We start from the raw sequence: 14,174 nt of genomic DNA on the forward strand, positions 1-14,174 counted from the left end.
ACTTTTCAGCACACTTCAGCAATTCTCATGTGTAAAGGCCACAGCTGTAGTTGAACAATGTGTTCATTGTAATCCATTAATAAAAGTCCTAAATATAACAATAATTATAACCCCTTACATTGAGAACAATATTGATAATCAGGGATACTAATCCTTGAATTTCATAGAAATGAAGCTCGACACTGGTTGTTGCAGTGTTATCCATGTTTTAAGGTTTAAAAGACTTTGCAAAACTAGTGTGTGGTTGTGTAAAGATTTGGCTTAGCTATACAGATAGGCATAATGGAAGCAAAATGTACCCAGAGAAATACAAATGATTACATTTATGGACAGCTAAACAGAATGCTGTGGATATTATTCTTGTAATTAACGAGTCCAGCTTGCCATAATAAGCTTTGATTATGAGTAGCCTAAACTGATTTTATTAAAATAAGCCCTGTTGTACACAGCACCCAGTTTGGTTTTGTGTGTCTTTAAGTCATGCTTATAATTAGTTCTACATGTACATTTTTGGTTTCTCTTGTCTCCTTTTGTTTTCTTTTTTCAATAGAACACTTTTAAATTGATCAGTGTGAAGTTCTTTGTATAGTAGAGCTTTTGATGAGCCATGTGTGATCCACAAAGTCTTGATATTTCTCTAACTTTCTGATGAACAAAATTGCCGTGTATTGCAAACATGGTCATACAATTAATATATCCAGTTCTTATAAGAGGGCAATCCCAAAAAGAGAATGCACCTGTAGGCATAGAAATAGCAGATCCTTCACAGCTGGATTCCTTGAGCAGGATTTAATTTCTAATTGCAGAATTCATAGTGACTTGAGATAGTACATCTTTCATCTCAGGCTTCTGCTTTGATCCATTGTTGTCACAGACACTCTTTGACTCCCAGGTTCTTGCCCAGTGTAATGCCATCTCCTTGTTTGCATGTGGCTTTCCATTGACCTACCACAGGTCTTTCTCCTGACAAGGACCTTAAGAACAACAAGTCAAGAGAGGCTGAATTTTAATTATGTTGCTGCTTTTCATGTTCACATCTCTCTTTTGCATTCTTCATTTTACACATTTAACATGCTTTTCTAGACATAGTAGTATAGACCCAGTGGATATAAAGTGGGTTTTTTAATTGTGTTTCTCTTTCATTATCTAAAATAGTAGTTTTTAGTTAGCAGTACCTTTCAGCTAATGTTTTGACTGAACATTTGAAAATTCTTAGTAAAAATACATTTAAACTAAACTGCACATAGAAAACATGTAATCTTATACTATATTCTATGAATACACGTTATGCTTGAAGGAATAATTATTTGGGTCTTCTTGGTAATTTTTAATGTTTCTCTTTAATGCTTTTGGAATTTTATTTTACTCTGCTGTGTCATAGGGAGAGAAGGGGGTGAGAAACAGAATAATTTTACAGAATGAAGAACAGATATATTCTGCAGTTAGAGGGCTTTCACCTGAAATTACAGATAAACAGTGCACAAACTGATTGTCCAGCTCTTTTGCAAGTACTGCTGTAATCCAGGCATTTGGCAATTCTGTTTTTCATTAATTCAGTACCCATTCCTTAATCTGCCTGCAATTAATGTGCTGGGGTTTTTTTTTCCAGTTTCAAATGTATCATAATGGTTTTTCAGTCTGTACTGAAAGCTGCTTCTGGTGGTTCATGGAACATCCTTCCTCAGTGCTCCTCTGGGATGGGGCATTACTTTTTTGCAGCTATCGTGTTCACAGTAGGCATTTGCCATCCACGGCACTTAAAACGTTCTGTTCTTTGCACTGTCTTCTGGCACTAATAACTGTGACATCTGCTTGTCACATATGAAGCCCAGGAGGTGCTGAAGACCCTGAAGCAGTGAGCATCCCTTCCGTGGGCAGAGGAAAATTATCTTTGCCTCTCAGGTGGGAGGTGGCTGGCTTGGCTTGCCCCTGCTTTCTGTGCTGACATTAGGACTGAGGGGCACAGAGAGTTTCCAAATGCCCATCTCCCATGTACAGATTGTGGGGAAAACTGGCATTTCCTGGTCTTGCCTCTCATCCTTTGGTTTTGGGGAGAAAATGTGAGTGGGGATAATTGCTTGCTGTGACCTGCCAGCAGTGTCTGTGCCCAGAAACAGCTCTCTTGGTGCAAGGGGAAGACAGAGTAGTTTTCTGCTTGGTTGCCTTGCTCTTTGGCATAACTAAAGCTTCTACTTTGGTACAAATAAAGTGAATAGACTAATAGCCTTTCTGCCCTGGTTTAGTAAAGCCTAGGTGCAAATGCATATGTCATAGAAAATTTTTTAACTTACCAGGAACTTGGCTGAATATTGAAGTTTGAAACATATGTAGACTGATGTGCAGTCTCAAAGATTGACAGTCCTTAAGAAAACTTGGCTTAAATTTAATGGTGAGCAGGGATAAAACAACTGTAACTTTTGAGAGGTCACTTCCATCATTCTAATTTAGGTAAAAGCATTGCAAATAATAATTAGGATTATGTAAAGGCATTGGGATAGTGCTGCATGTATGTACACCCAGTTTATATTAAATTCTAGCTTACTTTTCTTTTTCACAGCTTGGTAAATTCTGTGTTGCAGTTCATTGCTTGAATTTGTATTTGCTAAGGTATAAAAGCTGTTGGAGTTCAGGTACTCCTTCTGTTCAGATTGAAAGATAAATTTGTTTGCCTTATATTTAAAGAAAAAAGAAAAGCCCTAGACATTTCATTTTGTTTCTGGTTTGTTTGGGTTTTTTTTAGTAAAGCTGTGTGCCTTTCCTTCCCATGCAAAATTATTTCATGTATTGTTTGTATGTTACTGCTTTTCAGTAAGTGCTGTGTTTAAAGAACAAGGACTTGCTCAGGAAATTGTCAGTTTGTGTCCTCCCTCTGATATACCAGGAGAGTAGAAAAATGTACTCCCTTGTCAATGTTTCATGTATGATAATTAAACCTGTAATGTTCATGATCTTTTCCTTAACTCAAACTGAAAAGGTGGCTGATAAGGACAGAAGGTCTGTTATTTTCACTGTAGTTTCCCAATCTTGAAGAAAAAATTATTTTACTGCCAGTTTGGGGAAGAATATTCTACCTAGTTGCCTCTGTTTTTAGAACTATATCTGAGCAGCTGATTTTATTCAGCCATAGAAAGAGACTATTTTAATATTTTTTAGTCTCTTGGAAGAAAACACTGGACTGCTTGCAGAGGAGGAGCAAACTGAGATCAGAACCTCAAATATATTTCATGGAGAGGCTCTTTTGAGTTTCAGTTACCACAGATGTGCATAATGTGCTGTGGCACTGAATTACAGGGCAGTTGGTTAGCTTTTTTCAAAAGATGACCTGTTACACACATCAAAATAAGACAATTCCTCAGAATGATCATGAAGTTATTAGTTAGGAGGCTGTAACCATGGAGGATTTCTCTGGAGGGTTGTACTGGATCTTGCAGTCTTATTCCAGAAAATCATATGAATAAGAAAATAAAATTAAGCCTTTCTTGATCACTTTCTATGATGCTGTTGTAATAAAAGGAATTAATTACATAGAAATCTGTCTGATTTGCATCTGTGAACTGTTAAAAATTGTTAATAGTTTGATGAACTCTGAATAAGCCCATGCAAGGTAGAGCTCAATGACAGAGTTGGGGAAAAAAACCAGCTCCAGTATGTTCCACTTGCAAGAGAAACTTTTCCAGATAAGTTTTTTTTTTTTTTTTTGTATTTAAAACATTGAGTCTTCTGTACAGTTTCTTTTGGAGGAGCATTTTTTACTTTCTTGCTGGTATTTCTGTGTTTAATCCCACAAGAGAGGTAGAGCTTGCTTGAGATTAAATGTAAAGTGGTTCCTTTTCTGTCAATGCCCAGAATGGTCCATCTGTGCACACCACACCTCAGGTACACACCAGCTAACAAAGATGGGCAGTGTTTTAACATCTTCATTGTGCTGGTAGGCATGAATCGAATGGGCCAGGTACTGAGTGATTATGGGGCCTGGACAGCATTCAGACTCCATGGTTGATAAGCTCAGGTGAAAAGCTTGTGGGGCAGGGTAGTTAAAATCATTGGAGGACTGTGTTATTGCTAGACCCCCTCAAGACCAGGGATCTTTCAAGGAAGAAAAGGTTATAGTATATAGTTTCCTTTAAAGAGTAGGTTTAAAAGGAAGAGGATTATCATCATACAGTTTAAGAGGATGAGTGTCGTGCTTTACCTCTCTTTCTACTAAAACCCCTGTGCCTTTACATATACTCAAAAAAAACTTGCAGTTATTTTGGGTGAGGAACAGAGTTGTTGAAAATAAGACTATTACTTGTGTACTGACACCACAAAACCTGATTTTTATATACTCTGGGGCCTTACACATCCAGAACATAATCATAAACCTGGCTTTTGGACTGAGGCCACTTCTTGAAATATCCAGAAGTGCTGGATGCACTGCAATCTTAATCTCACCCATGGCCGGGAACAGGGAGCAGTGCATCAAACCGAATTATTTGCTGGAATTGTTGTGGTATGAGGGTTGGGTGACATCCTCTCATATGACAGAGGGGAAGAAGCAGAGCAGCCCTTGGCAGCTAGAAAAATTGCTGACTACATTGAGGTTGGGTGGAGTTTGGACTTGCAGAAAATTAGGAGAAGACAGTACTCTTTAGATATTATTTTCATTTAGCTTCCTCTCCAGGCACCTGGTGTTTTTTGGTACATCTTGTCCTGTCCCAAGTTAATGGTATCATCAGCTGGGAATGTTCATTCCCTGCAGCTCCCCTCCTGTTGATTTGAAGGCAGCAGTGGCTGTCTGGATGTGTTGTGGCTTTGGGGGCAAAAGGTGTGGGAGAGGAATGCTGGCCTTTTTGTTTTATTATTATCATCATCATCATTGTCATCATCATCATCTGTGCACAGTTTTGTTTACAAAAAGAAGAGCTGTTCTTTAATTTAGAAATAAAATGACAGAAATAAATTACTTTAAAAGGATGTTTAGGGAATAAGGAGCCGTATTTGTGGCAAGCTTTTCTGAAAACGTCATCCAGTATATGGTTAAATTATTTTCTTGTTTCCTGGCTGTAATTTTTATGAAATTGGTGAGTCAAACAATTGTCAGTAATATTTTTGTTCTCCTAAACTTTTTTCTCACCCTGTAGGCACTACATGCATCCATCTAGATTACATCTGAATGACAAAAATACTTAGGTAGCAGGAGGAGGAAGAGTAATGCCTTTACGTAGAATTTTCTGTCAGTAACTGTTTATTAAGTGCATCTGTCATGTCTTATTCTGGATTTGTGTTGCTAGTGCCTTAACTGGTAATTCATTTTTTGATACCTGATGACGTTGATTATTTAATGTTATTCTCATTCAGTAGTCTATGTAGGTTTTAAGTTCAGGAAGAGCAGAAGTACACTGAGTCCCTCATCCAGATCATCAGTACTTTAAAATGGACTGGCCTCAACAGAGAACCCCGAGGAGCATCACTTGTGACCAGCCACCAGCTGGATTAACTCCATTCACCACCACTCCCAGAGCCCAGTCATCCAGCCAGTTTTATACCCTGCCAAGAGTACACCCATCCAAGCCATGAATTGCCAGTTTTTCCAGGAAAATGCTGTGGGAGATGATGTCAGAGACTCTTCTGAAGTCTATATAGACAAATACCACAGCTTTTTCCTCATTTACTAGGGGGGTCACCCTGTCACAGAAGGAGCTCAGATTGGTCAAACAGAACATGTCTTTTCTAAATCCATGCTGGTTGGGCCTGATCTCCCAGTTGTCCTGTATGTGCTGTGTGATTGCACTCAGGAAGAGCTGCTCCATGACCTTTCCTGGCATGAGTTCAGACTGAAAGAATTATGGTTGCCCAGATCCTCCTTCCAGCACTTCCTAGAGTTGGACATCACACTTGCTGACCTGCCGTCAGCTGTAACCTCTCCAGTTAGCCAGGACTGCTGGTATTTGGTGCAGAGTGGCTCAGTGAACACTTGCACCAGCTCCCTCAGTACCCTTGGGTGGATCCCATCCAACCCCACAGACTTCTTTGTGTTTAAGTAATAGGTCGCTGACCATTTTCTCTTGGGTTATGGAGGCTTCATTCTGCTCCCCATCCCTGTCTTCTAGCTCAGGGGGCTGGGCCCCTGGAGAACAACTGGTCTTGTTACTCAAGGCTGAGGCAGAGAAGAAATAAAGTACCTTAGTCTTTTCTTCATTCTTCCCTACTGTGTTTCCCCCACATCTAGTAAAGTGGAGGATTCTTTGTGGCTCTCCTTTGGTTGTTAATGTATTTATAGAAACACTTATTTTTTCTTTTATGGCACTGGCCCAATTAAGTTCTAGTTGGGCTTTGGTATTTCTGATTTTCTCCCTGTATAACCTCATGATATCTCTGTAGTCCTCCTGAGTTTCCTGCCCCTTCTGCAAAAGTTATAAACTCTCTTTTTTTTCCTGAGTTCCAGTCAAAGCTCTCTGTTCGGCCAGGCTGGTCGTCTTTCCTGACAGCTCAATTTTCACCTTGTCACAGAATCACAGAATATTCTGGGTTGGAAGGGGCCCACAAGGATTACTGAGTCCAGCTCTTGAGAGAATGGTCTGTACAAGGATCAAACCCCCACCCCCCAGCTTTGGTGCATGTTAGCACCATGCTCTGACCAGCTGCCTATGGAGGGAGCCTCTCCTGCCCTCTTAAGATTTCTTTCCTATATAATGGCTTGAGCAACTTTTTGATTGGAAAGGGCAGTGAAATGAAGGCAATAGCTTCAAGTGCTTGATTAACCTAGACCTTGAAGTAGCTATATTTTGGAGGCAGAAAATCAGGCAGCAGGCTCTGGAAGGACGTGGTTGAAGTCTGCTGGAACTGGGGACTTTCTCCTGTATCTTGAGACTGGAGCACTTCTTTTGCAGTGTGTGGTTTAGTTTCAGTGTGTGAATTCTAGAGGTTAAAGTCCTATGAATGTTGTGTTGGTGTAGCATGGACAGAGTGTGGGTGACTCCTGCCCATGGGCTGAGCCAGGAACCAGAGGCTGGCCTGCTACTGGGGCATCCCTGCCTGCAGTACCAACATGTTCCTCGTGTGAGTCTCTTCTGAGGTGTGGCTACATCCTGAAAGGCACGAATGAGAACCAAAAATGCAACAGAACCGGTTTCACAGAAGCTTTATGTTGTATACCAGGGCTCTTACAATATAACTGGGGCTCAGCAGTCAGATCAATCTTTTATCTTCCATGTATCTTCAGATTTTTCAGACATTTTGATTAGCAAGTAAGAATGTTCTTGATTTCTTCCAGTCTAATGAGCAGATGTCTTTTCATTATTAGGGATTGTTTGAAGACATTTTTCAGAAAGGTTGTATCTCTCAAGAAATTAATGCATTTAGAGCTTTGTCAAGTCCTGTTGCTTTTAGCAGTCATGTTGATCCATTGGAAATGTTCAGACAGGAATGTTAAATGGACCACCAAATACCCGAGAGTCTTACTTATCCCCTTGGTACATGAATGCACGTGCTGCAGTGCTTCCCCAAACTTCCTGGCTCTAATGGGAAAGATTGATGGGCCAGAGATTCATGATGGATTCTCTCACAATCTGCAGAGCTCTTTGCTCCAGATGAATGTGTGGCCAGCTGCATGTGATTGACTCATAATCAAACTGAAAAGGCAGAATATGGATGCCCCCCAAAGCAGGACCTGTACAATGCTGCCATGTCCTGAGCAAATGTGGTGCATAACTTTCAGCCATGTTTTTTGGCACAATGGGCCTGTTTCTGCTCCTGATTACTCTGTTCTGAAAAGTGCAGCTAGGTCTTGATTTGAGTGGTTTTTCATGCTCACTTGTGTACTGTCATTCCTTGCAGGTCTTTTTGTGGTACATTGAGCTGGATCTGCTGCTGAGTTGGGGCCCAGTTTTTGCATTTGCACTGCTACTGCCTTTCTTGTTCTCTAGAGCTCTTTGCAGCTTGTTTTCGAGGCTGGCATGATCTGTGAACTTTCAGGTGACTCAGCAATACATGAGGGACCTTGGAGAGGGAGACACACTTTGGTGTGGCACTGCCACTTTGTGTTTGACTGTGTGTTCCATTGTTCCCTTTTCTCTTCTCCCCTTCCAGATGAGATGGAGGCATGCCTAGCATACCTGTTATGAGGGGCTGCCGGATTGACATTCATAGCACAGTAAACTACAAGACTTCAGGGCTTTGTTCAGGGTTCAGGAGCAGTTGGTATTGTCCACAGGTATATAATCCATAGCTGCTGTAGCTCATCAGATCTTAAGGTTCTTGGGTAACATAAAGTTTTTTTTAATGTTAAAATACTTCCCTTAAAGATAGGGCAAGAATCCTCTTCTGCCTCGATTTTTGGCCAGTTTTATTTCCTACTAGGGTACAAAATGTTGCTAACTTTTGTCTTCTCTCCTTCTGTCCTTTTGCTGCAGGTCTTGATGATTGCCTGCAGCAATATATAAAGAACTTTGAGAGAGAGAAGATTAGTGGTGACCAGCTATTACGAATTACTCATCAGGAACTGGAAGATCTTGGAGTCACACGAATTGGCCATCAGGAGCTTATCTTGGAAGCAGTAGACTTGCTCTGTGCACTGGTAAACGTCTTGGGGCAAATGGGGAGGGGTGAACAGTGTTCACATATTCACACTTCCTGTACTCAAACTGTTAATCCTAGAGACTTATCTAAGTAGCTCAAAAAACTCCTGATTTGTAATGTGTGAACAGTTAAGCATTTTAAACCAGGGGCAGGAAAAAGGGAAAAACCTATTGATAGAGTGATGTTTGTTAAATAAACTCATATCAGAGATTTAGGGCTTGCATATCTGTCCTTACAGAATAAAAGTTTATCTGAAATCACAGAGAAACTAGACTCTGTTTGGTTTGGAATGCAAAATAGTTATATATGTGAACGGAGTAATTGAGTGTTGGTTGCCCTTTACCAACAAAATGTTCTGATATTTAACCATGTCATTCTTCACTGGTCCTTTCATGCAAATTATGTTTTAGATGATTTTTTGAGCCTGATGAAACAGAGCTGCTTGTATTTCACAGTTGAAAGGATTAAATACTGAAGTAATTATCTTATGTATAAATAGTATATAAATTTTTGATGGGGCATAGGGAAGGATTTTGGTAATGGTCTTTTCAGTCAGGTCCTGTCGTGCATAACTAGGATTATCTGCTCAGTGAGGGGTGTGGTGCTGACTTCACCCTCCTTATGAACTTCTAGTGTGTGTCTGTAAAGATTAGTGATAGATTGGGCACACAGCATTCTCCATTGTAGAAAGGATTGTGAATAGCTCCGTTAAGATGTACTTCACTGCCTAAGGTGCTGTTTTGTGGGTCTTTAGTACGTGCTATTCTTCAAGCCTCAGAAGGAGCTTTTAAGAAAGCTGAATCCTGGGAGAGGCAATCAAAGACGGTAGGCTGAAAGGCTCTTCAGAAGGGCTTGTTGGTTCTCCATATGCAGCAGCTTTTCTGAATACCCTGTTACATTTTTGGGGTATTGTGAAGTGTAATGAAAAGGAAAGAGTGAAAAAAAATAAAACATACCCAAAAAATTTAAAAAAAGGAGAAAGCTTTTTCATACAGGTAAACATTTGGTTTTAAACACTGGTTATCTTCTGTAGAATACAGTTTCTAGTAGCATTGCAGTGTGAGTCAGTGCAGTAAGTTAACTCATCAATTTGTTTTTTAAATAAGGAAGTTGCAATCTTAAAAAAATGCTACTGATATAGAAGTGGACATAAAGAGTTATTCACAAAGTACTTTTCTTATCAGAGAGTGCAAAAGAAAACAAGAAAGTAAATACTTCAGTTAACTGAGAAAGATAAAGTCTAATTTAGGGGGAGCACCAATGACTTTTTCCTAGTCACACAGAGAAACAGATTGTGGCTCTTTGAAAAATAAATTACTGTTAAGGGAAAAAAAACCTTGTTTATTAGATGAAATTTCTTTTTTCTTTGGTATGTAATTACAGATACAATCTTCAGACAAACAAACACAACCTGTCTTTGTAGCTCCTTTATCTTAGGCAAAAGTATATGGAACTAAGTTGAATATAAAATAAGGAATTTCTAGGAAAGGCTAACACTGCATCTTAAATGCATGCAAAAAGACTCTCTGTTTCTGGTTCTTGTTGCACATACAGTATTGTCTGCTTTTCTGAGTTTGTCTTGGAGAAAATTGCTAAGACATAGTGGCATGAGTTCAGATCACAGCTTCTAATTTAAGATGAGGTTTTTGCAGTCTCACAATTGGCTCCCGATGGCTCCTCGGGGATACAAAATGTTATTGTTATATTGATTTTAGTGGACTTAATTTGAATTTATTGTTTACCAATCAGATAAACCTCTTAGAAAATTTAATTCAGAGGCAATCCATTTGGCTGGACTGGTCCTATACTTACAGGCTTTTCTTTTCTTACTGCATCTGTGAGTGTCTATCCTGGATAGGGCTTGTCTTTTCTTCTGATTTGACTTTAATTTTAGCTGTATTGTTTAGAAGAACATTAGGCTTATGACTCGCCAGTATAGGATAACTGCTAATTCAGATAGTGGCTATGCATTTTTTTTTAAATTATCTGATTTTTTTTCTTTGTTTGTTTGATAGGAGTTTGACAGAGATTTCATGATAGAACTTAGCATGAGTTGCAAATACATGATCCAAATGAGTTAACATCTCTTTGGATGCTGGAGAATATGGATGGTATGATGGGCTATGAATAGTAAAGTTAATTATGCCTTGCAAGCTTAACCCTGTTGTAGTGTGGCCCCACGTTGGGCGCCAAGAACTGCAGCAGTGACTCTCAATTGTCAGCGTCCGGCTAGCTCCAGCACTGCTAGCAGCACGAGGGGGCACTTCTCCCGAGAGCTGGCTTCGGGATAGCGCCTAAGGCAGTGCCCAGCTTGCGGCTGTAGGCACACCTTGTGCAGGACGGAGTCTAGTAAAGGCTGCAACCAGCGGAAAGAAGACGGCGGACTCCAACTGTGGCTTAATCCAGGCTTTAATGAATCCAGAGGGACCGACAGGAGAAGATGGGGGGGGGGGGGGGGGGGGGGGGCTGACAACAGGTTTTAAGGGTAGGGAGGTGCCAGGCATTGGGCCAATGGGGGTGCAGTGGGGAGTGGGGTCCAAGGGATTGACACGTGGGTAACACCAACGGGAAACATTCTGGGGAGGGGCCCCGGTTCCTCAGCCAACCATCGAACTCCCCTGCTGGAACATTCTAGCAGTAAGGGTGGGGAGTGAGAGTGATTGGCGGGGTACCAGGGAGGGATCAGAAGAAAAAATACAGGGGTTTCCAGGGAAACCAGGGCGGAGTTTAGGGGATACATTGTCGGCTGGGGTGGAGCCAGGAAGACAGACAGCTCCAAAGGCGGGAAGGGAGAACTGGGGCAGAACCATTTTCAGACAGGAGGGGATTGGAATAAACCAACCTAATAACTTAACAAAACACACTACAACATCCCCAGATTGATTTAAAAGTAAATATTAAAAAATTAAAGGATTGTTACTTCTGCTTCTTCCCCCTTTCTCTCTGGGTTAGTGAGTGACCACCTAAACAGTTTTTGGCATTGAGAACAACTGAGGGGACAGAACCTCTCCCACTGTTCATTTTTGTTCCACTTTGCAGGAGAGAATTTTCCAATGCAGAGTTGCTGTCACTTAGGAAAGTTTCTGCAATGGTGACTGCTTATGTGCTTTATTCCTTCCACCCCTTCCCAATATTTTTTGGGGGTAAACTGCTGGCAGTTCCCTGGCAGCTGTGGATAGGGCAAACAGCAAACCAGCTGCTTGTGTTGCATGCCTATAATTCATAGGGCTGCATTTTCTTACCAGGGGAAGGTGGAGAGCCTGAACAAGCATATCTGGCTGGTATGGAGAGTGCAGGGGACACGCCAGTGGGGGCTGTTGGACTATGCTAAATGGACCAACTGCCACAGTAAGAGTTGGGAGCCAGTTATGATTGATAACACATCCTATTTAAAGGATGTTCTGTATGGGTTTCTGACAGAAGGTGGGTGGGTGGCTGGCTGTGGTCTCTCACATTATTTCCCTCCTGTCATCAGCACTTGCAACAAATGGATCCTTCAGTGTTTGTGAGCTGATCAGAGGACAAATGGTGGCCTGTGCTATCCATCTTTAGTAGAGTCTCTCTTGGCTGCCAGCCTGCCATACTGTGCTCTTGACAGCAGAACAAGCATTCAGGGGGTGATATTCACAGGTTTTCTTTTCCTGTGGTGTTTCGGGGAAGGAGGAATAAAGTTTTTGCCCAGCTGCTAGTGCTGTTATAGGTCATGCTTGCTGGTAATGGTGGGGGTGTACATCCTGCATACCTTCGCTGGAGCTGAACGTGCTCTGGGACTGGGCAGGCAGTCTAACAAAGGCAGTTCATCTCTTCCCTCTCTCCTTCAGACTGGGAAGGTGGGAGCATGTTCAATAGATTATCATGCCTTGGTGCAGCTTTCTGTTTTACAAAATCCATATGTCAGAAAGGGCATGACAAAGGAAATGTTCTCTGTGCTTAGAAGAAATAAGTAGTGATGTCTGTGATGGTATTTTGTTGCTGCTAAGAGTTTGTCACGTGTTGTTCAAGGTGAGAAACCTTGAGAAGCCACCATGATGGATATATGCTGGCAGCATTACTTGATTTCTAGCAAGACAAATCTCCTATTCTTGTCTTTCTGTTTAAATTGGGACATGCAATCAGACTGGCGGTGTCAGCAGGTAGATTTTTACTTGATGTGGATGGGCATCTTTATTCATATTAACAAAATCACTCCAAAAAATTGATGTCTCAAAACTGGTGGAAAATGATAGACTGAGGAACTACATGTCCAGCTCTAGAGATACAGGAAAAACTACTGAGTTGAGTGCCATGTTTTTCCACTATTCACAGGTAATAAAATACACAGTTGCTCACACTGTTCTAACAGTTGCCATTAAGATCTTAGCCTCAACATGATCCTTTCAGTATGTGTGTGAGGGTGAAGCTAGCCTAACACTGCTTTTCATTTAATCATTAAACAATCAACAGTGTAGCAGACTTCATCATCACAAAACGTGATGAGCCTTGTTTCTTTGGTGGTTGCTTTAAAAACTGAATGTGAATGAACAATATCAGTGGAAAATAAATTGAGAAGAAAAGGAGATGATGCATTGGGAGAAGAGAAGTGATAATAAAGAACAAATTCCTTAGATAATGCTGTCAGATCACTGTACCAGTCATCAAGTTTAGAATGCATTGGGGGATCTTGTAGCTCCTGGTATATGTAACTGGCCTGAAAAAAACGAAGAAATTACATAATTCTTTTTCTATCATCTGTTTGTCAGGAGATGGAGTTTCATTTACAAAACTGGGTATGACTGTTTTTTCCCAAAAAACACTACACACTGCCTGGAGAATACAAAAACTGAAGACTGCACAGCCAAACATGACTTCTTCCATATTGAAGAAAATGATCTAGTTTACCACAATGCCTTGATGAATGAGATGCCAGATGGAGATTTTTTTTTTTGCTTTCCTAAATATCATGTTCATTGTGTTTGCATGAAGATTAAATTAGTTTAATTTGATTTTTCAAATATTTTTAAACAGAGATCCTAAAGTAGATGTGTTGTTATAAGAATATTTGAAAAGCTTCAAAAATAATTTTTGGATGCTTTTAAGTTTTTCATTAAAAAAGAACTTTATGAAGTCCCTGTGAATTCGCAAAATAATTCTTCAGGGAGTTAATTCTTAATTTGTGTGGAATAAAGTTTGGTTAAAAAATAAAACAGATTTTGCTTTATAGAGCATACTAGTTTCAGTACTATTTTCATGCTAGTTAGTTAAATCTGCTGTGGCTGTACAGGAAGATCTCTTATTGCACACTATTTTTCAATCTGTAAGGCTAGAAGATTGCAGCAGATGAAATAGCATTATTTGGCAGAGAAAACATTGGTGTACACTAACAGCATGAAATTACTTATCATTTACCACTAACACAAAACATTGATATGCAAATGAATGTAAAAAATAGACCTACTTTACCCATGAATAATTTGATTCCTCTTAAGAATTATGCCTTTTATCTTAATTTCATCTTCCTGCCATTTCTCACACAGAAATACTTTTTTTGCACTTATCACTAGTCAGATCTTAAAACTGTTTTGTCAGTAACAGTGAATATTAGACTTAATCATTCTGGTGCTAAATGAAGTAGGCTT

The 14,174-nt window shown here is 40.2% G+C and overlaps 1 protein-coding gene across 8 annotated transcripts in view; it reads left to right on the forward strand.

Moving 5' to 3' along the window:
* The window catches only part of CNKSR2 (connector enhancer of kinase suppressor of Ras 2), a 207,655-nt gene that overhangs the window by 27,994 nt on the left and 165,487 nt on the right, over positions 1-14,174 (forward strand). For all 8 annotated transcript variants that reach the window (XM_066545420.1, XM_066545422.1, XM_066545421.1 and 5 more), the window contains exon 2: positions 8,394-8,557. In XM_066545420.1, coding sequence (XP_066401517.1) covers positions 8,394-8,557 — 164 coding nt within the window. The remainder of the gene's footprint in view (positions 1-8,393; positions 8,558-14,174) is intronic.

Source organism: Molothrus aeneus, chromosome 2, assembly GCF_037042795.1.
Source record: "Molothrus aeneus isolate 106 chromosome 2, BPBGC_Maene_1.0, whole genome shotgun sequence".
Taxonomy (NCBI): Eukaryota; Metazoa; Chordata; class Aves; order Passeriformes; family Icteridae; genus Molothrus; species Molothrus aeneus.